This window comes from Athene noctua, chromosome 6 (genome assembly GCF_965140245.1).
Source record: "Athene noctua chromosome 6, bAthNoc1.hap1.1, whole genome shotgun sequence".
In the NCBI taxonomy this organism is placed as follows: Eukaryota; Metazoa; Chordata; class Aves; order Strigiformes; family Strigidae; genus Athene; species Athene noctua.
In genome coordinates this window covers 9,462,578-9,487,043 of record NC_134042.1, presented here as the reverse complement: position 1 = coordinate 9,487,043, position 24,466 = coordinate 9,462,578, and the positions used below count along the sequence as shown (strand labels likewise).

The window sequence follows — 24,466 nt, the reverse complement described above, 5'->3', positions numbered from 1 at the left end:
TTGGTGCCCTTGGGACGAGAGCAGTCGTTGTTGTAGTCTCAGTGCTGCATGACTGAGATGATCCCACAGCACGGTGCACTCCACTCATCCAGGAGCTGTTGCTATGCACTGATAACAAACAGTGAGAGTAAGATCAGAAAATGTCAGAGCAGAAGAACAGAGGCTACAACAATGTAGGTTTTATTCGCATGATACCAGAGAGCTCCATTTTTCTGTTTCTGGTGCTACACAAGTGCAGAAGTCATTCCCAAAAAAGAACCAGTCTATCTGTGTCTGTGAGATTTCTTGGATTTTTTTTCTTCAAAGTGTTATAGCTATTAGCAGATTGAAGATTTTAATCTACAGAGATACCTTTGATCTTCAGAGACACCTTTTGGCTTTCTGAATCTTGAAATTGCAGGACAGAAAATGAGGGATTTTTCTGGTTTGATACCATGTACCTGAGTATTGACTTTTCTTTTGTAATAGAAACACAAGGAACTTGTTGCCCACATTTAAGTAGTGAGAGCTGAGTAGTTTACAGGTCCTATGCTGTTTTATGTCATATGGGAGCTTATGTTGCACTAATCAGTGCTAATGGATGTGGGGCTTGCAAGTCTGTACCCCTATTGTTAAAAGATTGCCTGATAGTATGGATCTTGCCCTCTTTGTTTGTTCCGCTTATTTTTGTCTCCGTGTATCACTAAACAAACCAAGTCCCTGAAGGCTCATTTGAGCCAGCCTGCCTTAAGACAGATTGTGTCAGTTAGCCTTTAATGGTAGCAGAGAACAGTAAAAGTCCTTTCAACTTGCCTGGTCTAGAGTTTGTCCTGGGGACATCCTGTCTAGTCTGGGTTTCTGGGATTTTAACCGCAATCAGTAGATCATAAAGTTTCCCCATTGGCACAGTAGCAAGGCTTTCATGCCCGCCAAACCCACTTGAACCCTGAAAGACCACTACACCCTTTACCAGAATCCCTCAAGTGTAGGCATCTTTCTTCAGTGCTTTCCAAAGTTTCTCCTTGATTTTCATTATTCATTGAGTGCCGACTATTAACTTTGTAAATACTTTGTGCCCCTGAGGGCTTAAAGTCTAATTTGGACAAGAAAGAATGAATAAAAAATCTCTTGAAATATCAGCTACCTGATGAACGCCTTTGAGATGCAGTTCAGACTTTCAGATTTTGTGCTCGGTTTTGGTCCTGCTGTCTGGGTTACAGTCCATGGCTAGGCTTCCCTCCTTGCCAGATATTTCAGGAAAGAGATGCAGATATGTTGCCTGTGATGCTCTCCCCGCTTCCCTGACTGCTCAGTCAGCTGGCTGTGTGGGGAAATAGCCAGCTGCAGTCAATCTCCTCATAAATGATTGTATTGGATTTAAAGACTTCTCAACATTTCCGGAGTGCAGACTCCTGGGCCAAGTGGAGTCAGTAACCCAGCACCAGAGTGCACCTGCTTCTATTTAGACTCTCCTCCATCACATATGTGCCGTACAGTCTTCCTTAGAGGCTCCTTGCTGTCTTTAACAGCAAGAAATGTCCAGCGAATTCTCAGACCTCTGCCTACTTCCTTGTGCTCTCCTCTGAGTAAGTGACTGGGACTTAGTGCTGCAGAGCACAGCCATTGACCGTAGCTTTAGATTTAACAAGTGAAATGAATTGATTGTCATGAAGGTGACAGAATATTGTCTCTCTGCATAACAAATACATAAAAAGCCCTTTGCACTGTTGTTCTCCTGCTTCTCCGGGATGGAGAAATGTACTGGCAAAAGCTTCGGAGCTTGTGCTTTGGGAGTATCTGGGAGACAGACCATTATTTCAAAGGAAGGAGTGCAGCTCTTCAGTGATGTGGCCCATCGCGTTTCCAGTGCTTAAAGAGTGGTTGGAAACACCAGTGGCTGAGCAGTATTGCCTGAGAGATGAAGATGCTCTGCCTGCCAGCTTCAAAGCCATTTCCTTGATGTGGCCACTGACAATCTCAGTAACATGCTTATTAGTGAGAATTAAGAACTGAAGCTACTGCTTCTTTAGACAGCAGGAGGAGGAGGCTTCTGGAACATAATAAATAAATCAGAAGCACTTTGACATCTTCAAAGGGTTTTGTTTTAAATACTGGCTTTTCTCCTGGGGACCCTCTTAGCCCCAGTCTTTCTTCTTTGAGATAATTAATTCAAGCTGCTCTACATGTTTGATTTTGCCACAGTGAACAGAACTGGTCTGAGTGGCAGGGAAGTCTTGCAGGATCCTATAACTCTACAGGTCAGCCTCCCACACAGCTCCCTGGAGCCTTTTACATGAGACAGAACAGTGTTTCCCTAGCAATGTGTTTAGACCATCAGTGCTGCAGGAGCTGGTCCATGGATTGCATTTGGCCCTGTGTTCAAAAGGGTCTTACAAGGTGACCTGTACTCTGGCTATAATGAACTGCTGATCCTTCTCATATGACATGATATGCCAAATACTGACTGTACAGGGTCAGTAGACCTGCACACACTTGAAAAGAAGTACCAACTACCTTTCTTTAGCATTGTCCAAATACTCTGTTTTTTCCCATCAGAGTGGAGTGTTTCCTTCTGTTTTCCAGTCTGACCTGTCATTGATCAGCCCAAGTTTGATTTTCCTCACTTCACAGACTGACCTTTTCATCCTTATCTAGTGGCATTGACCAGAGCATTGGTTTTGTTTTTACTTTTATGAATGTTTTTGTCTTAATGTACTTCTGAAATAATGAGTTTTCTCCTGAAAGGAGGAGTTGTATAATACTTTGCTACCTCTTATACTTCATCTTTATGGCCTGTGGCTGATACTTTCCATGTTCATGAAATATGTTTCAAAACAGGGATGCATGTAGTTCTCTACATGCACCTGGGGCTTAGCAGAGAGAAAGAAGACATTGTCCCTGGCCTGAGTAGTCTTCAGTTTCCGTGAAATTTGACCTGATAGTCAAATGAATGATAGACCTGATAGATATGAAAAGAGACCAATTCATTCATCAGGAATGGAGGATAGGATGTTCACACTGTGCAATAAGAAAGCTGATTGTTGGTGCAGTGTTATTTTCTCTGTAGTCAAGTGAAGTTTGTCTGAGTATAGATTGGGAATTAAGAACGGTTATCCTTATGAATCTGAAAATATCCCAGTTTGATGAACTCTGGTATACAGAGGAATAGCATAAGTCTCATTCTTCTCACACCAGTTTAATATTTGTGTAACTGTCATGTCTGTAGCACAGTTGCCCTTTGTATAGCCATGTGAACTAGCATTTTTATGCCAGTGTTCATTCCATCGCATCTACCAGGCTTTGAACAGTTGACATCCTTGTCACACTGCTCTCTTCCCCCTGTAGCTGAAGGGTGTCATAGCATTGACACTGAGGATCTTCTTGCTGCAGGTTCTTAAGATGCCTTCATTTGGTATTAGGGTGTCCACATCCATGCAGCAGTGGGTGTTCCTATTACTCTCTTGTAACCTCTTACACTGGGCCAAGCCACTAGCAATCCTCAGTTGCACGTAGCTCCCTCGCAGCACTTTCTCTAGATCTGGGGTTCCTGGTTACAGACTTTAGTTCTTTTGTAGATGCTAAACTGCTTCTCTCATCTTTTCCTAGGATTGTGCTGATGGATGATGCTATGGATTGCCTGATGTCTTTCTCTGATTTCCTTTTTGCTTTCCAGATCCAGTTCTACTACTCAGGTAAATGCTGGGAAGCTGCTGACTTCACCCGCTAGTATAGCATTACAACTTAACAGCTTCCCAATCCCTGCACTTTTTTGTAACTCGTAAGGGTATGTTTTTTTCACAGAAAATATAAAGATAATGGAATCTACTGAAGAAAGGCATTATTGATGCTAAGAGATTAGGCTTTGTAAGGAGGTTCCAGATTTTTGTGAATAACAAGATACCTGTAACTGTTATGGCTTATGCATGTATTTGTGTTAGCCTTGAGACTTAAATTTACGGTTTTATCCAGAACATGTTAGCACCTAACAATTAACTTTTACTAGAAACATTTTATTTCCTTTCCTTAGTACAGCATTTCTGCCTCTAAAGTATTGGTCCCTGCTGGAGATAGGATAAGAAAAGCCTACCAGCTGGTGCTTTGAAAGGAAAAGGAACGGGATAAATGAATACAGTTCTTCACCCAACTATGAGCTGGTTTCAACTCAGAGAGTTTCTGAACTGGGTAAAGTTTCCATGGATTTAGGAACCCCCAGTAGATTCCTCTCCCAAGAGCTTCTCCAGCCTGCCCTTGAAATCACATAAACTTGTAACCTCCACAGCACCTTTTGGGAAGGCATTGCATGGGTCTGCCACCTGTCCCATGAAGAACCACCTCTCTTGTTTGATTTGAGAGCCCCTAGCTGGGAGGGAAAGTGAGCAGTTAATCCCCATCTACCTTCTTCATATTGTTGGTCATATTCCACCACTTTCCCCCAGTTTGACTTTTAACTAGAGGGGGTGCTTCTTTTAAAATTCTTGACAGGAAAAGTACAACTCAAATACTGTTTGTTTGTGTGTGTGTATTTACATATGCTCACCCACACATATACATCTGTAAAAATCCCCAGGTATTTTTAAACTAAAGTTCAGGAGATAAGGGGGAGAAACTTGGATCCACGTTCAGGTGCTTGTTCTGTACAGGAAGACTGCTTTAAAATATATTGGCCTGATTGTCCTAGCCCTCCTAAAATGTGGCTGAGGGAAGAGAATACCATTCAGGGGACTTCTTAAGTGGGCACAAAGAGCGAAGCATTTCCTTTATCGAAGTTAGATATGCTGCCTGGCACTGGGGGCTGCTGGGGTGCCACTTACTCATCTCGCAGGATGAAGCATATTCTAAAGGCAACGGAAGCCCATGGATTTCTGTCCACTCGCACTTAACTAGCTCCCTCTGATGGATGTAGCTCACAAGTGGCCTTGCCCAGGCAAAAGGCGCCAGGTTTGGATACTGGGAGACGCTGGCTAGAAGCTGTGGTGGAGCACAGGCTGTGGTCAGAGAGTAGACTTGGGTGGCCTGCTGTTCTGATCCAACCTGTCAGTTCCCATCTTTCTAGCAGTTAGAAGTCAGCTGCTATCCCTCATACAAAAATCTCTTTTTCTCAGTACTTGTCTGTATATACTTTCCCTATAACTCCCTTGTGCGTATTGCAACATTACCCATGACAATTCATCGAAGAAAAACAGTTCAGAATGGTGATTTGGGGTTGCGCAGAACCAGGCTTGTAATTTCTTTAGCCAGGGACAGAAAATGTGTTTGGACAGTTTTTCTCCTCTGATATAACAAATATTTCCACTGAGCTGCAGAACCTCAGCACAGCCTCAGGCCCCGGGGACATCCTGCCTTTCCTCTCCACCCGCCTGACGCGCAGCATTACGCTCCCATTCACTCGGGACTTAAAGGCCACTGGAGTCCTCACAAGCCGGCCCTTGTGTACACACGCTCAAACATCCCATCCCTGTCCTGTTCACTCAGGCACAATGCACACACGCAGCCTGTCAGATGCTCTCCCACCAACCCACACACATGCAAACCACTCCAAATGGAATCTAGACTTGTAAACTGCTGACCACATCCATAAACAAACTTGTTTAAAATTAGACTCTTGCAGTAAACAGTGGGTAGTATGAGGAGCCTGGGGAGAGGCTTTCTGCCAGCTCTAGCCCTGACCTGCCCTGGCCCTTCCTCTAGATCCCGTGTTATATTTACTTTGGAGCAGCGCAGAGACAAGCTGGGATACAGCCTGGAGCCCTGACTAACTTTGCTCTCTTTCCTCCTGTTGCAGTTCCATATAGTTTGTTCCCAACTTGGATGAGTTCTTAATCAGTGGCAAGAGATGGAGAAGGGAAAACTTTTTAGACTTTGCAAACTAGTTTTTTGTTTGACATTAGCTTTCATGCTCTACTGTTTTATCCACGTTCTAGCTAGCCTCTATTCCCTTGAGAAGAATCTTGTTCAACAGAGTGAGTGGCCTCTCATAATCATCCTGACAGGAAGAAGCCAGCAACTTATATGGAAATGGCTGCTTGTGCCTGCATAATATCTGATCTGAATGTGAAGGATGCTGTAGTGTTGTGCTTATTTCCTGTTGGTGCTATGTACTACACAGAGCAGGGAATGACAGTTTAATTCCAGGTCTGGTAGGTCAAGAGGATGCTTTGCTGGCTATAGCCCTGAGTTTTAAGTCGCTTCCTGTCTTTTCAGAGTTCCTGGAAAGTGTGGCTGCCATTTATCAAGATCTACTGGCTGGTAAGAATCCAAATACTGTGATTGTGCCAACATCATCCTCTGGACAACATCGGCAGCGCCAGCCCCCAAATGACTGCAGCCCACTTGATGGGGTAGAGGCATCGCTCTTCTACCAGTGCCTAGAGTCCTTGTGTGACAGATCAAAATACAGGTACGAATGGAGTCCAAAACAGATTGGAAGTCTTTGTCTCTGGAGATCCTTTGTAAGGTTGGAGCTGTGAAGAAATACAGGACTTTGAACAAGCTGTAACTCCCAAATAGATCTTACTGGAGAAGTATGAAGGAAGAGATCATAGCCGAACTGCTTTAACCAAAGGAAACAATTTCCTGGACCTAAGAAACATGGGATTTGAGCTGATTCTTGAAGTCATGGATTGATTTGTGTCTCTGCTTTCCTTCTTACTTCTGCATTGACACTTTCATCAAGGAGAGGTCTAGCTACCATCATGAGTTAACTAGAGGAAATAAGTGCAGTTGTGTTCATGGGTGTTGAAGCATAGGAAGGGCCCACTGGGGTGGATGGACTTTGAAGCCTCGACAAGATCACACTGCTAGTCTGTCCCCGAGCCGGTGAGGGAGCTGGTCTCCAGGTATGGATCCCAGGCACAAGACTAGCCTTTATTCAGCAGGGGATGGAGCAACACCAGACCTTATTGTATAGCTTTGACAGACACTTTCTTCATAGTTTCTTGAAGGTAGCAAGCACATGTCTTGCTAGAAGATCTTGGGCTAGATCCACAAAAAGACTCGAGACATAAGTTTCACCTGTTCCTGCTTTAGGTGCCTGAATCCAAATTTGCGATCCACAAAATTACTGCTGAATTGCTGTCAGTACTGTCCAGTACTATAAATATCTAAGCATGGAGATGCCAGGTTGTTTTGTTCTTTTAAATAACAAAAGCTCTACATTACCTGTATGTCCCAAGAGCTTCAGATGGGAAGGATACTGTGGGCCCATCTGGTAGGTCAGGCTCTGCACAGGGCTGTGCGGGGAGCCATTCCCAGCCTTTCATCCAGTAGCTCAATCCTCAACTAGGCTTTGGTAACCACCTTTGCCTGGGGGGTCACCAGCCCACACCCACATCTCCCCGGGGGGTGCTACTACACCATGGGCTGTTCAACACTTCCTCTTTAGGAGGCAGTTTTATTTTTCGTGAAATTCTGTAAAGGAGTGTTAGGCGAGAGCAAGAATCCCTGTAGTGATATTTATTGCTTAGAAGTCAGGGCCAGGGGTTAAAGTGAGTGTAGAAGAAGGGGACATGTCCATTCAGTCCCCACCTAAATATTGTTTTCTGACATATTTAGGCTATAATTGGAGAGGTTTTCATGCATCTTGGATGACTATCACTGATAAAAGGGTGATAACAACATAATAACCCTTATGAAAGTTTATTGTCTTCTAAAAGAAAGGATTTCTCAGTTGATTTTTGAAAGAATATGCTAAGAGGTGGGATTTGTATGCCTCTGAGTGAATCTAGGCTTTTCTCCCTGTCCTTGGAATGGAGACAGGTAGGACTACTCCTAGGGATGTACTGCAGCTCAAACATCATGCTTAGCAAATGGGGGGCAGATACAATGCTAAATAAGCAAGCTGGTTGCTATTTGTTTTAAACTGAGTGAGGGCAACTTGACGGTGTTAGAACAGGTAAAAGGTAAAATGTCTCCAGTTTGAGCTGGGTCTTGGGGAAAAAAAAATAAATTTAAAAGACATGACGTCTTTGTCTCTCTTTTCCTAGCTGTCCACCTTCTGCTCTTGTGAAGGAAATGTTGAGTAGTGCACAGAGACTGACCTTCTATGGATTCCTTATGGCACTTGCAAAGGATCAGGGCATCAACAGAGCCCTAGGTAAGACTTCTGTGAGTGGTACAGCTCTAGATTTTTAGTCATTCTGCACTTCTGTGGAATGCCCTTTGTCGTTATGCCCCAGATTTTACACTGTCAGGAAGAGAGTGAGGGAAAGTTTTTAATCTTTTTGTTGATGGATTAAACTTTAAAAACATAACACTGTACCTTACTGTCTGCTTGAAGCTGTGGAGCTTCTTCAAGGATAAAATTAAATATGAAATGCTGCCCTAAGATAGCAGTGTTTTACTTTTTCAGTAGCTAATCATTTTAGCAGAATTGTCCTTTTAACTATAAAGGTTGGGCAGAGGTGGTCAAAAGACAACTAAGGTGGCTGGCTGTTGTCAGAAGTACTGAAGTGAAGTCCCATCCTATGTTTTAGCCCTTCATTCTCTCACAGATTTTAAGTGACTGCTCTCATCTACAAGAAAAGGAGGTACACCTAATGGGAAAACCATTGCTGCCTCCTTGGCTTAAAGACTCAGAGGCCAGTCTTTCCCAGCTCTTCCCCATCTTCCCTCAAGGCAGTGTGATCTCAATAATCTGTGGCCTGCTGAAAAATCTGAAAAACACAAACTGTACTAGACTGCTGTGGGAACCAGAGGGATTACCAAGCAGCATCTCTCTGCTTGTTTCCATGTTGTGCTGGTCAATATTGTTCTAGAGCAAGGAAGCAAAGTGTCGCACTGGCAAAGGACATTATGTAAACCATACACATTGCAGACTCACAGTTCTGTATTGCCCCCGTATGTCTTGCTTGTGATCTTCCTCCTCTTGCAACGGGGAACAGAAGTAGCTTTTTGTTGTTGACAAGGCTGTATCCAGGAGGTGTATATATATGTGTGGAGACCCAAACACTTATCTTCACTCATCTCCACTCAGGCTTTCTCTGTCTTTGGGTAGGTATCCTCTCCCTCTACTTCTAGGCCAGTCACTCTATTACAAAGACAAACCTCAGTGAAAAGGTGTACCTTGCTTGAGGGTTTGTTCTTTTGCACAGGTGTGTATCAGAGTAGAGTAAAAGTGTCTCTTCCCTGGCTGAGCCCCTTCTTACAGCAAGCCATTTAAACTGCTAACGCTCCTCTGGGGCATGGCTGCTTATCCAGCAACATGGAGATTATATATCAAAGGTGCAAGAACACAGCCCTGCAATCCCCTCTGCAAACAGGCTTAGGAAGCAGTGTATTCACTGGGGAAGGTGATGCCTGGATTGCAGCAAGCAAAATCTTTTTTTCCTTTGCCCTACGAAATCTACTTCTAGTTGAGTGCAAAGAAAACAGATGAGCAGAAAAAAATTCCTGCCCACAGCTTCCATTGTACCATCTACAAAGTGTGTGGGTTTTCGTTTCCATTAATGTGGGCCCGTCCCCTGGCCCTCTGCCAGCCTTCTGCCGAGGCCTCTCTCAGAGGAGGGGCAGCAGCCACAAGTCTGACAGGTGCTAGTGTCTTGGCAAGCAAAGGAGGATTCTTTTCCTGGTGTCTTTTAATCTCTCCTGAAGGGTGATTTCAATAGTCTTTGGTCTGTAGGGGATCACAGGCTCCCCAAAGCCCTTCAGCGAGGGCAGTTTCAGGCAAAGGAACTTTCAGTCAGGATGCCTGCCTTCTCTCTGGTCTCACAAAGCCATTGGCCCCCCTTGAGGAATGGGGGTAGGGATTGGAGCGGCTCGTTCAGGCTGGGGCACCGCTGATGAGTTTGTCAGGCAGACTGAAATCCGCAGCCTAACTCCAGTGTCAGTGCTGATTCGTGAATCCTGTAAGTGCTGTTTATTGACTCTCCCAAGTAATTCTTGTGCCCTAGAGACCTCAATGGGCATTCTGCAAATGCAGAAACAAGTTAAGCTTTAGCTGCTTATTCTTTTAATTGAACCCATGAAAGGGAGCAGGCTGGGGCCCTTCACTGGACCTCTTGACACTGTTGTGGTGCCAGGCTTTCCTGTTCATTTGCAGGAGGGGAAGACTAGAACTGGAAAAAATGGGGGACTGGGTTCTGGTCTAATTTGGTTCTAATTTGCTATGTTTTTGATGGCTGCTGCCAGCTTGCCTGTTTGAGACAAGTGGCTCTCCAGCAAAGTGCCAGGGCCAGAAACCAGACTTGTGTCCCCACAGGGAGTACAAAGCCCTTCCCAAAATACTGAGTGTAGCACTCAGGTCTCCTGAAAAACAAGAGCATTCTCACTGCACTGGTGGTACGGATTAGTAAGCAATTTTTTGTCCTGGTGTGCAGTGGCACCATCCAGGCTGTGGTAGGCAATTCCTGTCATCGCTGTGCTGGCTGATCACACCCTCCCATGATGCCTGTACAAGGTGGAGTTTGTTACAGAATTAGGAAGGAGGGCTTTCCTAAGAGCCCCATCTTCCTTTCTGGGCTCTTCCTGAGGTGCCAGTGTCCTTTCAGAGAATGGCAAGGATGATCAACCAGCTGTTCCAGTCCTGAAGGACACCACGGCCTTCATCCTGAATAGGGTTTAAAGCATGAAAAGGAGCACGCTGACTTTATGCTGAGAGAAGGTACCTAATTACTGGTCCAGTCTTTCTCACTGACAGCCAGCAACACTAGAGCCCAGTCTATCCACACTTACTCCTGTAGACTTAATGTGCACCGGAGTCAGGCCTGACTTTCCTGAATTTCAAGGAAAACAGTAGTCTTACATCTGTGGCGTGTTTTGATCCCCAAGCTCAGTGCACCACAACAAAGGCAGGTGGCACAGAAGGATAACCTCCCTGGATGGTACAGTGCATGCTTCAGGCTGTGGCACAACCAACATTATCTGTTGCTCTGATAAGATCTGGGACTGGTGACTGTATAGGGCAATTAGCAGAGGGAAGAAGTTGACAGACTGTCATCTCCCTGGTAGTCAGTACTCAGTAGTTTTGCACAGTGAATGGAAACTGCCAATCCTTAGGGCTCTTCATATCTCCAAGACATGAGACTACTGAGAGTGCCTCCTGTTTAGTCTGAGCTCAGCTACAGCCTGTGTGAAGGACACAGAATTATGGATCATCATTCTTTATCTGTCTATGATCCTCAACATTCAGTGTCTGTTTCTCTAACAGGAAGAGTCTTCTCTGCTTTGAAGGGCAGATTTTGGATGCTGCTATAGCTTGAGCACTTTTCTTTAAAAATGAACAGCCTAATTCTGCTCTGATACTTTCCTTTGTTTTTCCAGGGGCTTTGCCAGATAAAGGCGACTTGTTTCTGGACCCTGCCATGGATCAAGAGCTTGAGAAATTGTAAGTGGAGTTACCTAAAATAGGAGGTAATGCAACAGATTAAAGGTAGCATGCTAAGGAAGGCTTTAGTACTGTCCCTATTCCTTTGCTCTACTACCTGAGCAGAGACAGCCTCTTTCTTTGGGGTGCCTTGGTGCAGCTAACAAAATCCTTAGGAAAGACTTCAGAAACAGAGAGGAGAAGTGTGCCTCAAGGAGAAGTGTGCAGGGAAATTTTGTTTGAATGGTGAAAACTAGGAGTGTTGAAGGACAGAGGCTCAGCTCAGAAGGTCTGTTTTAACAGGAAGAAAGATTCACACAGTGAGCCTGGTAGGTACTAGTGCAAGGTGTTTCCCCTCTGTGCTGTGATCATCTTTCCATTCTTTTGCTGGTTGTAAGCCCTCCTCCCAGGTTCACTCCAGAACTGCTACAGTAAAGGTTGGAGATGACAAGTTATGCTGACTAACATTTGTCTTTTCTCTTTCAGGGTAGCTCGGGTTTCAGGGCTTTCTGTCTCCGGTCCTACCAGCTCCAGCGGGGACTCATCTAGTGTGCCTGTCCGTAACTCACCCAGGATTAACTCTCCTTGGAAACCTCTACACCATCGTCGAAAAATGGATGCTGAGAGTGAAGGCTCTAACGAAGAGACAGACTCATCTGAAAACTGAAGGTTGTGAGGGTGGGCATCGTTCCCATCTTGGGTTTCTCCAGAACCCACTGGAGGAACAGCACCTCCTCCCAGAGCATCTGCTCTGACCGTGGGTTCTGTCCACATCACCAGTGTGCGTGTGGCTGTGCCAGTTCCCGTTGCCAAGCCCACCCATCTCTTCCCAGGAAGAACTCTGCCTTTTTCCTAGCTCCAGTTTTGTGCAGGAATAGCAACTCTGCAGAAGGTATTTCCAGCTGCAGAGTTATGCTACCCTCTGCTGGCAGGCCAGACCAGCCAGCAGACAATTGCTTGGTCTCCACTTGGAAATAGCTGGGTATTCTCTCACCCGGGCTCTCCCTCACAGTTCAGGAGGTGCTGGAGCAGTGCAGGCCACTTGCCAGTGTTCTGTTGCATATCTGTGTTCAGACTCGGCCTAGACAATAGAGTGGCACTAGTGGCAGCTCTGCACTCGTGCTCCACTATAATTATTCCCAGTAAAGCTGCACCTGCATAGGATCAAAGGTAGAGAAATTCCTGAAGTTCCTAGAAATGAAAGGCTGGGGTATTGCCATGCCACTTGTCTCTGCTTCCTCCTCCATGTGTCCAAGGCTTACCAAAGCAAATACAGCAAATAAGCCAGACTGCAGTGAGTACATACTGCATGGTGCTGCCTGGCTCCTCTGCTGTACCGAGGAGTTCCCTTCTGTGAGGCCTCCCACAGCATACGAAGGTCATTTGGAAAAGGGAGTTTTAAGGGGGGTTGAAGGAGAGAGGGGGGAAAAAAAAAATATCTAAATTCCTTGGCCACAAGTATTATGTCTTGCAAACATAAGGTGCATCTGCTGGGATTGGGTGGGCAGAAGCACTAAGGGAGAAGGAAGCAGTTATCTGACAAGTCCTGGGTATTTTTTTGTAAATATTGTCATTGTTGTAGCATCACAGTGTAGCCCTTACAGCTACAAAAAGAACTAGTATCTCATTGTGTCAATTAGTGGTAACTAACTCAGCAGTTTGGCCTCCACAGCCCTAAATGCTTTGTCTAGCCCAGCGTCTGTGCCTCAGTTTGTGTTAGACTAGTTAGTTATTTCCTGGGGAACTTTAATTTCTCTTGCTCCCTTGGGAGCCTCCTTGCTCCTCCTGTTCATAAAATGCTGCAAGAGCTGGTAACCCAAAGCTTAGAGCAGCTCTAAGCTGAGTAGACTCAACACATGCTGGAGCTATTTTAAGACTAATCCTGTAGTCTGTACCACAGCCCCACCTGTTGAGGTAGCGGGAGGGGTTACTTATTTATTGTAAGTTATTTTATTTATTGGTGTGCTCGCTAACTGTGCTTTCTCTCCCAACCATCAGTGTGACAGCCGGCAATAAAGCACATTGCCTAACGCCACTGCTGCCTCTGGGGTCTTCTGGGCTGCCCCGGCCCCTCCTCAGGGCGCTGCTGGGGGCAAGGCCCGAAGGCGCCGGGGCCGCTCCTCCCCGGGCCGGGCACTGCCCGCGCCCGCCGCCTCCCGCCGCGCCCGGCCCCGCCGCCTCCCGCGCTCCCGCCTCCGCGGTGGGCGGGAACCCCGCCCCGCCCCCTTCCCCTCCCGCCACAGCCCCGCAGGCGCCACAGCCCCGGCACGGCTGGCGACAGCCCCAGAGGGAGCAGTGCTGACAGAAGCTTCGCCACAGCCCCGGCCTTTTTCCTTAACAGTTCGTGTGTAACTAGCCCTCCCGCCCTCCCAGTCCTGAACACCACAGTCCCGGGAAGAGAAAGAACATGCTCTTGTTAAAACCGGAGCCAGGAGCAGAGAGCCAAGTTGAACAGGACTAAAAGGACAGTCCTCACTCTCCACTGCACTTGAGAACAAGTTCACCTCGCAGTGAAGTCACAGATTGAGGACTTTGACCTCAGTCCAAAGCTGGGCAACAGAATAACCAGGGATCCAGTAACTAATGTTTACAGTACTTCTTTACCTGGGCCTTTTTCACTGATAATGTAAGTAGAAGCTAAAAAAATATTTTGATTTTTTTTTCCTCCTGCATCAATATATGCTGGTTTACAAGACAGTAAAAAGGATTATCCCATGGTAAAAGTCAGACCCTGCAAATATAGAGGACTCCACAGCACCATGGATTGGGACCACTGAGCAGAACAAAAAAAAAAAAGTCATGTCCACAGGAACCAGGTAACATCATGTTCAGAAAAATAGTGTTCCCCTTTCCTCTGCCACTTGGTGAGCTAAGGTATGGGCCAATGACAGGAGCACTGATGAGGGATCCCAGGAGTTCCTGTCATATCTTTTACAGCAGTGAGGTTAACCCTGTAAGAAGGCCTGTCTCCACTGGCTAGTACATAGCAGTGGGTATGAGGGCACATTGAATTTTAATAGAGTGGAATCCAGAGATATTTGGAAAGCATCCTGGGCACAGCCATGTCCTGAGCCCCTCTGCTTACCTTCTCCCCTCCCCACCCACCCCAGACAAACTAAAAGTCAATCCTGCAGTTTACTCCAGGTGAAGGTGATATCAGTCCCTCTTGCTGGCTTCCCTGGGAGTTGCAGTCCCTGGGTCATCAATATGAGCCGTAACGATCCTGGGGAGGAAAACACACCGAGACACCATGCTACAACACTTAAATGCAAACTCTAAAGACAGATAACAAGGTCTTGGGGTTTGGGATTGGAATGCAGCACAAGGTTACCTAGACAGGACACCATGCAAAGGCAGGAAGGAAAAGTGACCTTAACTTTTTAAGTCCTGCACAAGATTTGTGGGAAGAGACATATCAATGGTGTCTTGGCCAGCTGGAGAATAAGGCTGGCCAAGTAGAGTTCACTGACCACCTAGAATTGCTCAGCTATTGTAGTCATCAGCTACAAAAACCAGGTCTCCTCAAATCTGTGGAAAGCCCCAGGTGGAGAAAGTGATAATTCCAGCAGAAGCCAGGATATGGTGAAAGTCCCCAAGCATGATGACAGCCTGCCTGAAGGTGCCAGAGTGTAACCTCACCTGGAGGGAGTTCATCACCCCGTTGGCTAGGACAGCCATCTTGCCAGCAACGGATTTCACTCCTTGCTTGAACTGTGCAATGTCAGCTGCAGGCAGGACATTTCCAATTGACACACCACCTACGAGAACCAGCAGGAGTCAGCCTGGAGTCCCCCAGCTCCAGAGAGCACCTCCCCCCAAGTCCAGACCCTCCGAAGCTGCCCCTTTCCTCAGCCCACCGAGCGCTAACAAACCTGAGTGCACATTCTCAGCCTCTCCAAACAGGTCTGCAGAGCTGATGGCACTGCTGCCTGAGAGCTGCTGCAGTCGGGATCTGGCTTCATACTGCAGCAGAACACAAAACAAAATGGTTATAAAGAAAGTCAACAAAGTAAGACCTGAGCAAACAGGAGATGAAGCCAGAGCTGTACCAGCTTAAACACTGCAGAATGCATCTACCTCAGCATCTGCCTCCCGCCCGAAGAACATATCTGAAGAGATAGCTTTAGCCCCTGCAAACTTCTGCCGAGCTTCACTGGATTCCACAACAGATGCTCTGTTCTCTGTCTCCCGCCTACTGGTGGGTCTGAGGAAACAAGAGAGGAGATATCTCAGTTTTAGCTCACCAACACAGTAAAAAAAGAAATTTCTCCCTCAGACCCCATGTGATCAAGGGAAAGCAACAACTCCTCAGGGGCTGGCTGCTGTCAGGGTGGTCCTCTTCCCCACCTCAGCACAGCCAGCGCTTCATGACCATAAAGGCTGCATCAAACGTAGGGACACAATAGGCAAAGACATGCCCAAGCCTCTTTCACTGGAGGCCCTTTTTCTTGCGCTTGTCCCTACAAGTTATCCTCTGTGACACAAGGCTCCTGTCATAACACAGCAGCATCTCTCCCCACAGCTCCCAGACCTATCCTTTTCTCCCGCGCACAAGGAAGGTACAGTAGCAGTGACAGGCACTTCACCTCTCTGAAACTGGCCGAATACTGGAAATGGTCACCTCGGGTTCTTCCTCTTTGTCCATACCCCATGAAGAGTCCGTTTCCCATCGTGAGCTAAATGCATCTTCAAATGAGAAGGGATTATATTTGTACCTAGATACCAAAAACAGGTAATTTAGGCCAGACATTAAATCCAGGAATAAGCCAAAGACTACACCTGAAACCAAGTCTTACTTGGGAGGTCCAGATGTGAAGCCTCCAGCATCTTCAAACAAGTCCAACTGGGAGCGGGAAGATTTTGCGGCCAGCGGCGTCTCTTGCTCAATTACTTGCATCTCAGACATCACCGAGTGTGAAACAGAACTAGCACAATAAACAGGCAGTCAGGGCCGATGGGTCTGGCAGCACCCAGCCCCTCCAACCAGTCTGCCTCAAAACTAAGCCTGGCCTTCATGGGCAGGACAGGTGCCACAAGTCTCAAGGGAGAGGTGTGGGATGCCAGGCCCCTTCAACACTTAATCTAAACTTGTCCTGACTCCCTCCAAAGTCTTGAGCCACCTTACAGGAAGAGTGCTGCAGGGGGACATCTCTCAAGCAGCAGGGCTCTAGGGCTAGATGCTGACAGGCCACGTGCATCTTTGGAAAAGTTCAAATCAGAACCAGAACCTCTGAACAGAGTGCCCATTCCTTCTGGCACCCGAAGCATTTTTAGGCATAGTCCAGCATATGAGCACTTTAAATTGGCTCCTTAGCTGTTACAGGAGCAGCAAGCTCCTCCCTTCAGGAAACTCTTCCAGAGCAGGGTGCTTCCAAGGCACCTGTCTGTCTTTTGCCATCCACAGCCAAGTACCTTCTGGACACCAAGCCCATGCCCAGCCTCTCTGCTTGTTCACGCTTCTTCCCTTCAAGGTTCTGAAGTTTCTTCTCTTCCTTCTTCCGATCAAGCTGCAGTTCCTGATAAGCCAGTCGCATTGAGGTGACTCTAAAGGAAAGAGCTGCATTGGATACCAGCTCATTACCCTCTCCCCAGCCCATGCTGTGGAGGAGCAAGGGGGAGAGTAACCCTGACAACCCAACAAAAGACCCATTTCCACAACAGCTCTGCCAGAAATCCTTACGTAGAAGCTACTGCTTGTCTTCCCATCTCACATCCACTGGGATTCAACTCTTTTTTGGCTGTGTCTCCTTACTGTAAGCATTGCTGCCTCCCTGCCACTTCCCCAACAGAGTGCCCCATCCAGTTCAGCCTTAGCCTTTTTCAGTCCTATCCAAAGGTCAGCAGAACCACACAATACTTCTGTATCTGCTCCTTTAACTCTTCCAGGGATGCTAATTGGAATAAAATATGGAGCATAAACTTGTGCCCTGTTGTAAGGGCCATACTGGCCTATAGCAACTGCTCATCCTATCCTGCAGCGTGTTCTGTACTCACATTAGGTGGTCCCAGGGTGAAAAGCATTAACCTCATATTCCTTCAGCTGTATGTATGGAAGGTATTCAGCACAAACAGGGCACTTACATGGACTCCTCAGCTTGTTTCCTGGACTCCACTGCCTGCTGCTCCCTCAGCTGTTCTGCCACCTGGGCTTGCCGCTCAATCTCACTGAAGCTCTGGCTGCTCACTTTCTGGGCTCCAAGACCTTTTTTTGCACCCAACTTGAAAAACAAAACCGAAAAAATTGCCATTTCTTCACCCTAGATTGTTCATCGTAGAAGAAAGCCAGAATCCTACTCCTTGCTGCACTGATCAGGCCTTCGGTCTCCATGTATAGTCACAACCTACAGACCCAACCACAGCGTGCAGCAGAGTATGGAAGAACACGCAGGAGTTAACCCACCAGTGGCCAGTGCTGAGAGATCAGCTGCACACACTTCAGACCACAAGGAGTAACGATGCAAAACCTAACTGGTTTTATCCCTTAGTATATAAGCTATCTTTCAAAACAAGTAGTAATATAAACAAAGCTCTTCCTTCCCCAAACGGATCTCTCAGTACGCAGCTTCGTTAAGGGCAGAAAGCAAGGGCCAAGGAAAGGACAGCAGTAATATGAGACACACTCTACCTCCTCTCCATAAAACAAGAGCTCAGACATACCCCCTTCTTGGCAGCTCCTGGCTTCTTCTTTCCAATGAGGGAGGATTTAAGTTCTGCAAGGGGACAGAAGCAGCAAATAAGCAGAACTGAAAATGTAAGAAGCCAAAATTAGTCAGCAACCCACACAAACATCCACCACAGTCCAGCTGCTATAGAGTCCAGGGCACACCATGCAGCTTCACATCAGAAGCCTGGATGACTTCACCCAGCCAAGAAAGATGCACTCAGAAGCTCCACAATTACAGGCTGGTGGCCTAGAGAAGCAGGTCTGTTGCTGGCAAAACTTCTAAGTGAACTAAGACCCTTTGAATAGCTCCTTCAAGTGTCATGCAGTTGGTGACCCTATCCAGTAGGGATCAGGGTAACTAGAGGAAGACTAGATTTATTCCATACATAAACCCAAGAAATATGCAGCTTCAGAGCCATATGAAGGTCAGTGCCTCACCAATGCCTTGGGGACAAAGGAGCAAGAACCCTAAAGTCATGTCTACATGAACAGACCAACAACAAAATGGATCTAAAGTGCAACGAGCTGTAAAAGCAACAGGTTCCCCAACACCTTGCCCCAGGAACCTGTCACTCTGAGGGCACAAAGCATGCCACACTTGTAAAACCAGCCACGGTCCAGCCAAGCAGCAGGTGCCTGGGGAAAAGTGAAGGAACAAAGCAAACAGAGAGGGACTGCCCAGGACATTTCCCAGCTTCCAACACGCAGCTCCAAAATCTTTTATTGCCCTTGTTGGGCTTTTCTTCCACAGTAGTGTCCTCTTACTTTCTACACCCATGTGACTTTTGTCATACCCATACTTTAGATCATTCTTAACAGCCTTTCCTGTCTCTTTTCTAGTCTTACCGAAAGTTTTTGAAATAAAGGGGTTCAAAACATTCCCACTATCCAAGACTGTTTTCAGCTCGCTGTTCCTAACATTTCACTCGGAGTTGTTTAGGGGCTTTTTTATTACTGTCAGGGAACATTTAACAGAAATGTCAATCCAATCCCTTTCCTGATATGGAATAGCTGGTTTCAATCCCAATACTATTGTATTGGATATGATGGCTAGATGGAAGCTTTGGCTCATTCTCTCCCTCCAAGCACAGGAAGCTAGAGTTGAAAGCAGAATCACAGAAGGGGCAGGCAGAGTTGCCACAAGCAGCCAGCGCAGGCCAGCCATTAGCCAGTTACCTCTGGCAGGAGCAGGCCCTTGTGTTGACAGATACATGGACATGTCTGAGGAAGAGACATAAAACACGGGGAGTAAACAGACACTTGAGGACACAGGCTTTCCACCCAGGATGAACCCACTGTGGGCTGGGGTTGTCTGGGATCGTTAATTCTCTTCAAAGCAGCAAGTACGGGGCTGTTTTGTACTGAAAACAGTGTTGGTAACACAGGGATGTTTTTGTTATGGCCGAGCAGCACTTACACAGAGCCAAAGCCTTTTCTGCTCCTCACCCCACCCCACCCGTGAGTGGGCTGGAGGGGCACAAGAAGTTGGAAGGGGACACAGTCAGGACAGCTGACCCCAGGGATGTCCCACACCGTGTGACACCGTGCTCAGCACATACAGCTGGGGGAAGGAGGAGGAAGGGGGGGGATGCTCAGAGTAATGGCGTTTGTCTTCCCCGGTAACCGTTACATGATGGAGCCTGGCTTTCCTGGGGATGGCTGAGCACCTGCCTGCGACGGGAAGTGGTGAATCAATTCCTCGTTCTCCTTTGCTTGTGCGCACGGCTTTCGCTTTACCTGTTAAACAGTCTTTATCTCAACCCTCGAGCTGTTTTCTCACTTTTACCCTTCCAATTCTCTCCCCATCCCACCAGGGGGGAGTGAGTGAGCAGCTGGGTGGGGCTCTGCTGGCTGGGGTTAAACCAGAACAGCTAGGCACACACTTTCAATAAGGAAAGAGGCTCCAGTTAGATGCTCTGTGTGCAGCCAGGACAGTAATGGCAGGGGTGAATCAGATACAAATCCCTATTACTCTGGAAGCCAAAAATTCATTTGCCTCCAAAGCTTCTGAGGGGAAAAAACCAAAAACAAAACTAAACACCATAGCCATGTAGCTTTGATCAGCCAAGTTAAAGATATATAAATGCCAAGTTTTGTCCAAAGCTCAAAAAATGAAAACAAGCTTTTGGGATGGTGACAGCTTTGAACTCAATCATTCAAAGGAGGAGGAAACCTCCAGTAAACTGTGGCTTGGTTTTGGGGTTTAGGGAAATCCTCAGTACCAGCTCCACAGAAAGATGAGCTCCTTTAGACGTTCTGGAAATCAGCTCATCAGTTCCAGCTCCATTGAACTTACTACCGAACACTAGATATAAGAGCAAGACTGATCTGAGAGATAGCAGAGAGTCTTACTTACCTAGAGGAGCTTTAGGAGATGTGCTCAACAAGTCAGTAGAGGGGCCCTGGCTGGAATCTATGGACGTAAAACCAGAAGAGAGAATTCAGCAGAGATTCTTAACCCCTTTCTTTTCAGTGTGCTCACAGTCCCACGACATCTCTTTTACCTCCTCTGCCCCCACCCCAAACAAGCTTGAAACATGCAATTTCCCACACACAACAACTTCACATCCCCACAGAGAAAGTTATTCCCTCTGCAGTATTCTTAACACATTAAAAGCAAGCAAACGCTCTGCAGGGGAATGGGAATATGCAAAGCTGTTTCAAATTACAGATTCTCAGTCTCCTTGTTGCTCACCCTAGAAACAGGTTTTTTGCTTTATACTCATAGATCATTTCCAGACCCACCAAATTCAAGAGATAGAAAAAGAGTCTTTAAAAAAAAATAATTATGTCTGGAAGCATGGAAATGGGGCAGCTAACCCCCAACAGAGTTTTGTGTGGATTTCAGGAAAAGTGGAGAAGTGATCCTGAACAGAACAGTGTTTTCAGAAGTCCCCACTAATTTAACTATTCATAGAGTGCACACAGGTTCCACTCCAAGTCTGAACCGAAGGAAGAGCTCAGCCCTTCCAACTGTGCTACAGAAGTGAATGCTCCTGGAAATGAAGTCAGGTTCTTGGGAAAATTATTCAGCAGGGAAACTCACTCGACACTTCACTGCCTTCTGATGATTTTGCTGCTTTTTCCATCTCCGGGGAAGACTCTGCAGGATTCTGGCTGGCATCTGCTACACCCCAGGTACTGGAAGACTGCAAGGAGATTCCAGCAATTTGCAGAAGATCAACAAATCCAACAATCCTGAACTTAAGTACTTGAGGTTTAGTGACCTGTATTCAGTTTTAGGCCAAAGGAAGCATTTTCCAAACTCCAGAGTATACCTTCACTGAAGACAACATATGGACAAGTCCACATTCCCTTAGCAGGGACAAAAAAAAAAAGAAAAAACCCAATAGAAGCTAAGGTGCATGGGAAGCCAGGAGGAATGACAGCATCACTCGACAGCAGTATCAGAGTTGACTACTGTGAAGACTTTACAGGTTAAGATGATGAGTTTAAACCTGGGAGAAAGAGTGTGAATGAGTTTCCCTGAAGAAAATAAATACTGTCGGCTTCCACTGGCTTTATTTCCACACAGCCAGTTCTCATTTTATTCTACTCACTTGAGAAAGTCCACCTAGTGCAAACAATTGCCCAAATCCACTTTACCAGGGTCTATGCACTGACTAAAGCTGACTAAACCAGAAGTTCAAAGTAATAGCCAGCCCTTGCTTTAACTGTACAAAGAGACTGTGCATTAATGCAGCTCTCAAAGTGTTTTCCAGGGAGTAGCTGGTAGCGCCGAGTACTCCTTAAAGACAAAGATGGTCTCAAAAACAAAGGACATGGATATTACAAGCCCCACGAGGGATTCTTGAGATCTGTGACTATATCCCAGGCCGATGACGGAATTTTAGTTCCTCCGCATTAATACTGAACAAGTATACAACTTGGAGTCCTTCCAAACTAAGTGGGACTGCTCCTGCCCACATAGCTGGCTATTTGAGAACTGTTAAGGCTGTCTGGTTTAGACAGCTCCTCTCACCTGTGTGTGCTCCATGAAGAAATCAGCATCGCTCTTGTCAGGGGAGTGCCCAGGGGCTCCACTCAGTCCATCTATAAGCAGCTGAAGAAAGTAGAGGTGGTGAAAAAAAAAAAAAAAAAAGAGATATCCTACAAGACTCAGCATCCAGCACTCCATGTCTAACGGTAGAGAGCTGCTCAGACTTACATCAGTGCCATACTTGGCCATGGCAGCACTTGCCAGCTGCCGGATCTTCTCCCTGTACATCTGGGCAGCTCGACTGTTATACTTTGCATTGGCATCTGTGGTAGTGCAGCCGTGCTGGCGGAAGAAAGCAGTCTGAAAAGAGACGGACGTTCAGCCTCCAGACTGCGAGATCAGACTCAAGCAAGTGAGAAACATTAACTCAAACTCAACAGAAAAAGGAAGCTTCCCAAAGACAAGGGATATAACACTGTGCACAGAGCATGAACCAAACTGATCAGCTTGCTCCATGAAGTCTCTCTCCAGGCCTCAGAGGGCTAAGAAAACCATCCCTGTCCTCCACAGGAGGATGCTTCCGAGTCACAACGCTGAGCGTGAGCTTTCAAACTGATCAGTGTTACTAACCCCTTCCCTTCAAGGAGACTGCGTCTCTCACATTTAAATGAGACATAAGGAAGTAACAAACCCGCACAGTGAAAAGCAATGCGTTCGAATGTCAGCTGTGCTTGGAAGTCAGGCTGTGACAGAGACCTCCCCTCATTCCACATTTCCAAAAAAGATAGAGAGGTTGGTACCCCAAAAGCCACACAGAGAAAAGGGATAAGCAACAAAGGTTGGGATTAGCGAAAGGGAAAGCAAGCAAAATGCCTACAGAGGCTCCTCACCGCGTTGGCATTGCTGCCCACTTGCATACACCTCAGCTGAAACCAGTTCCAGTTAGAATCCAACTCTGTGGACCTGCGTGAGAGCAAATGATTTCTATTAATAATGTGCACGGCACGCCAAATGCAAAAGCAAGCCCTGCGCTAAAAAGGTCAGCTATCCCACTGCTATCCCAGAGTACAGGGGCAAAAAGGGAAAGAACATCTCGGTAAATTCTTTGCTCCCATAATAAATTAATCTGAACTTTTAAAAATGAGGAAAAAACCCAGTTCCAGCTTCACACCAAACAACCGCGTCCAAACTCAAGAGGACCTCTCACTTGTGTTGCTTAAGAGGGCGGAGCTTGAGCTCGGAAAGCACAGCCAACAACTTTGGGTTTACCTCTTACCTCACCACAACAGGAGACACTCATATTCTGGCTGTCCCACAGATTAGGCCAGAACACATGACAAAGCAACTGAGAAAAGCACCCAGTAAAGCTAGGTGACAGAGGATGTCTCATACCTGTTACTCAAGTAAGCTCTGAATAAGCAAAGGTCACCGCTTGTTAATTAAAATGCTGACTTTTACAAGTACTGAAAATAAGCTCAACCGGCTGAAAATCCAGTACCACCTTCCACACGAGGTTGATACAGATAAGATTAAGTAATATTCCTCTTTTTGCCTGACGCATGGCTACAAGGAAGACTTCCATATTGCTGCGTTACTGGCAAGATTCACAAACCCCGCTCTCCTCCCAGCTCCTACAACTGGGAGTCCCGACAGCGTTTCCGCGAAGTTAGCAAACGGAACGCGCCCATGTTCCGCCGAGGGGCTTCAGAAACTCCATCTCGGAGAGGCAGAGCGACCCGACCCCTCCAGCGAGCAAAGCAGCCAAACCCCGCGGCGACCCCTCCGTGCCAGCGCTCCCCTCCGACGGCGGCCCCGCGCCTTCCCGCGGCAGCCAGGCGCAGCCCGCCGCTCCGGGCCTGCCCGGCCGCCACCCGCGGGTGGGCCGAGCCCCGCACCCCACGCACCTGATGAAGCTGAGGTGGACGCCCAGGGACCTGTGGACGCCGGAGCAGTCGATGCACAGGAAGACCCCGTAGGTGATGCTGGCCCAGCTCGGGTTCTTGGCGCCGCAGTCGAAGCACGACTAGAGCGAAGGCAGAGGGACGGCCAGGCTGAGGCGGCGGCCTCATCGCCCGTGGCCCCGTCGCCCGCGGCCCGGCCGCTCTCCCCGGGCCCTCCCCGCGCCCCAGCAGCCCCCTACGCGGCCGCCCCGCCGCCGCAGCGCGGCCCGGAGCCCAGCGGAGCCCGGCCCGAGCCCAGGCCGCGGCCGCGGGGAAGCAGCCCGCCTCGGAAAGGCCGGACAGCGGCCGGCGCCGCCCCGCTACCTTGTTTGCCGGCGCTGCCCGGAGCCGCTTGAAGAGAGTCTGGATCTCGGTCTTGCTCGGCTCCGCCGCCATGATCTCTCCTTCCCAGACACCACTGCGGCGACGGGTGCCAGCCGGGCCCAATCGGCGCCGAGGTCGGGCCGCCGTACGGGTGCCGGCCGGGCCCACACCGGGCCGCCGCCGCGCCCCCGCGGGGGGCAGCCCCGGCCTGCCCCAGCGCCATGAGGGCGGCGCCGCGGGGCCGCCCCGCCGTTAACCGCTCCGCCCGCCACACCCGGCCGGGCTGCTCGCCGAGAGTCCCCACCTTCCCCGGGCTCAGG

The 24,466-nt window shown here is 47.6% G+C and overlaps 2 protein-coding genes across 3 annotated transcripts in view; one reads left to right on the top strand and one right to left on the bottom strand.

Moving 5' to 3' along the window:
* The window catches only part of CSTPP1 (centriolar satellite-associated tubulin polyglutamylase complex regulator 1), an 85,736-nt gene extending 72,423 nt beyond the window's left edge, over nucleotides 1-13,313 (top strand). The window contains exons 5-9 of the mRNA XM_074909484.1: nucleotides 3,586-3,671; nucleotides 6,181-6,376; nucleotides 7,962-8,071; nucleotides 11,236-11,299; nucleotides 11,765-13,313. Of these exons, the coding sequence (XP_074765585.1) occupies nucleotides 3,586-3,671; nucleotides 6,181-6,376; nucleotides 7,962-8,071; nucleotides 11,236-11,299; nucleotides 11,765-11,945 (637 nt within the window). The 3' untranslated portion in view covers nucleotides 11,946-13,313. The remainder of the gene's footprint in view (nucleotides 1-3,585; nucleotides 3,672-6,180; nucleotides 6,377-7,961; nucleotides 8,072-11,235; nucleotides 11,300-11,764) is intronic.
* A 776-nt stretch (nucleotides 13,314-14,089) lies between these two features.
* ARFGAP2 (ARF GTPase activating protein 2) lies at nucleotides 14,090-24,251 on the bottom strand. 2 transcript variants are annotated; one of them, XM_074909481.1, is made up of 17 exons: nucleotides 24,147-24,251; nucleotides 23,787-23,905; nucleotides 22,773-22,845; nucleotides 22,111-22,242; nucleotides 21,925-22,005; nucleotides 20,989-21,091; nucleotides 20,299-20,355; nucleotides 19,119-19,163; nucleotides 17,936-17,988; nucleotides 17,360-17,496; nucleotides 16,691-16,822; nucleotides 16,075-16,203; nucleotides 15,865-15,993; nucleotides 15,356-15,482; nucleotides 15,151-15,241; nucleotides 14,918-15,036; nucleotides 14,090-14,501 (listed from the first exon to the last, which is right to left on the bottom strand). In XM_074909481.1, the coding sequence occupies exons 1-17, from the start codon at nucleotides 24,216-24,218 to the stop codon at nucleotides 14,481-14,483; spliced, it is 1,620 nt and encodes a 539-aa protein (XP_074765582.1). In that variant the 5' UTR covers nucleotides 24,219-24,251; the 3' UTR covers nucleotides 14,090-14,480. The 2 variants fall into 2 exon arrangements, with proteins under 2 accessions (XP_074765582.1, XP_074765583.1); XM_074909482.1 differs by lacking the exon at nucleotides 19,119-19,163.
* Between the last annotated feature and the right edge of the window lie 215 nt (nucleotides 24,252-24,466).

What these genes read in the sequence shown, in the direction of transcription:
- ARFGAP2 (XM_074909481.1), bottom strand. Translation starts at nt 24,218, where the DNA reads ATGGCGGCGGAGCCGAGCAAGACCGAGATCCAGACTCTCTTCAAGCGG. An exon ending in GGGCAGCGCCGGCAAACAAG is followed by an intron (nt 23,906 to 24,146) that starts GTAGCGGGGCGG and finishes CCTTCGCTCTAG; the next exon opens with TCGTGCTTCGACTGCGGCGC. An exon ending in GGCGGGAGGCAGATGCTGAG is followed by an intron (nt 15,242 to 15,355) that starts GTAGATGCATTC and finishes GTTCTGCTGCAG; the next exon opens with TATGAAGCCAGATCCCGACT.